The 777-nt window shown below is 38.6% G+C and overlaps 1 protein-coding gene across 1 annotated transcript in view; it reads right to left on the reverse strand.

Moving 5' to 3' along the window:
• Positions 1–43: 43 nt before the first annotated feature.
• Positions 44–777, reverse strand: part of LOC101782731 — a 2,333-nt gene continuing 1,599 nt past the window's right edge. The window contains exons 7-9 of the mRNA XM_022826699.1: positions 331–669; positions 158–249; positions 44–68 (exon numbers count right to left, since the gene is read on the reverse strand). Coding sequence (XP_022682434.1) covers positions 44–68; positions 158–249; positions 331–669 — 456 coding nt within the window. The remainder of the gene's footprint in view (positions 69–157; positions 250–330; positions 670–777) is intronic.

Here is a 777-nt window from a genome sequence, read left to right on the forward strand (position 1 = left end):
ATTCACATGTCAGTCACAAAACTAAGCTTAGTTCATATATGAATCATGAGAATGTACAATATGCACAGCTACAAAAGAATAAAAATTAAATAGTAAAGGGTTGTAATGAACAAAAAAAAACTAATAGAAAAAAGGGTGATGATCATCTCGACGGTACTGAAGGATTTCATCGGGCAGCGCCACAACCTTGTTCTGCTTATGAAAAGTGAGGTAGTACAAGGTCTCAGCACGCAACTCTTTAGATCGTTCCTGAAATTAAAGACATATAGCCATGAAAAGTAAGAAACTGCATGCGAATGGGAAAAGTCTTGGGAAAAGACTTAGACTTACAGCAGCGATGCTAGTGTGTAGTGAGCCATGGCCATCACCATCATAGAACTCGAGAAACTTCATGGCAAAGAATGCACTGTCCGACGTGGCCTTCTGGACGGGAACCTTGACCGGGACATGTCTCCAGTTCTTGAATGATTTAAATTTGAGAGGTGCAGCAATGGAGAGTGCATCACTTAGTCGGTGCATGATTTTTTTCCCAAATTCCAAATGATAATTGTCCCAATTGTTGTCAGACTCAGGATTGTACAAAAATGAGTCAAGCACATCAATCCGTGATTGGCCAAAGTTAACGCAATAAACAGACCAATGGTGCTGATGTAGAACTGGTAGAAGAATCTACACAGTGTGTAAAAAGAAGAAATGACTTATTTTAGCAAAATATAATAACATTGACTTATCTACTTAACTGAATTCCGAGTACAACATATGCAGAAGCTACTCAAA

Source organism: Setaria italica, chromosome V (assembly GCF_000263155.2).
Source record: "Setaria italica strain Yugu1 chromosome V, Setaria_italica_v2.0, whole genome shotgun sequence".
NCBI classification, from domain to species: Eukaryota; Viridiplantae; Streptophyta; class Magnoliopsida; order Poales; family Poaceae; genus Setaria; species Setaria italica.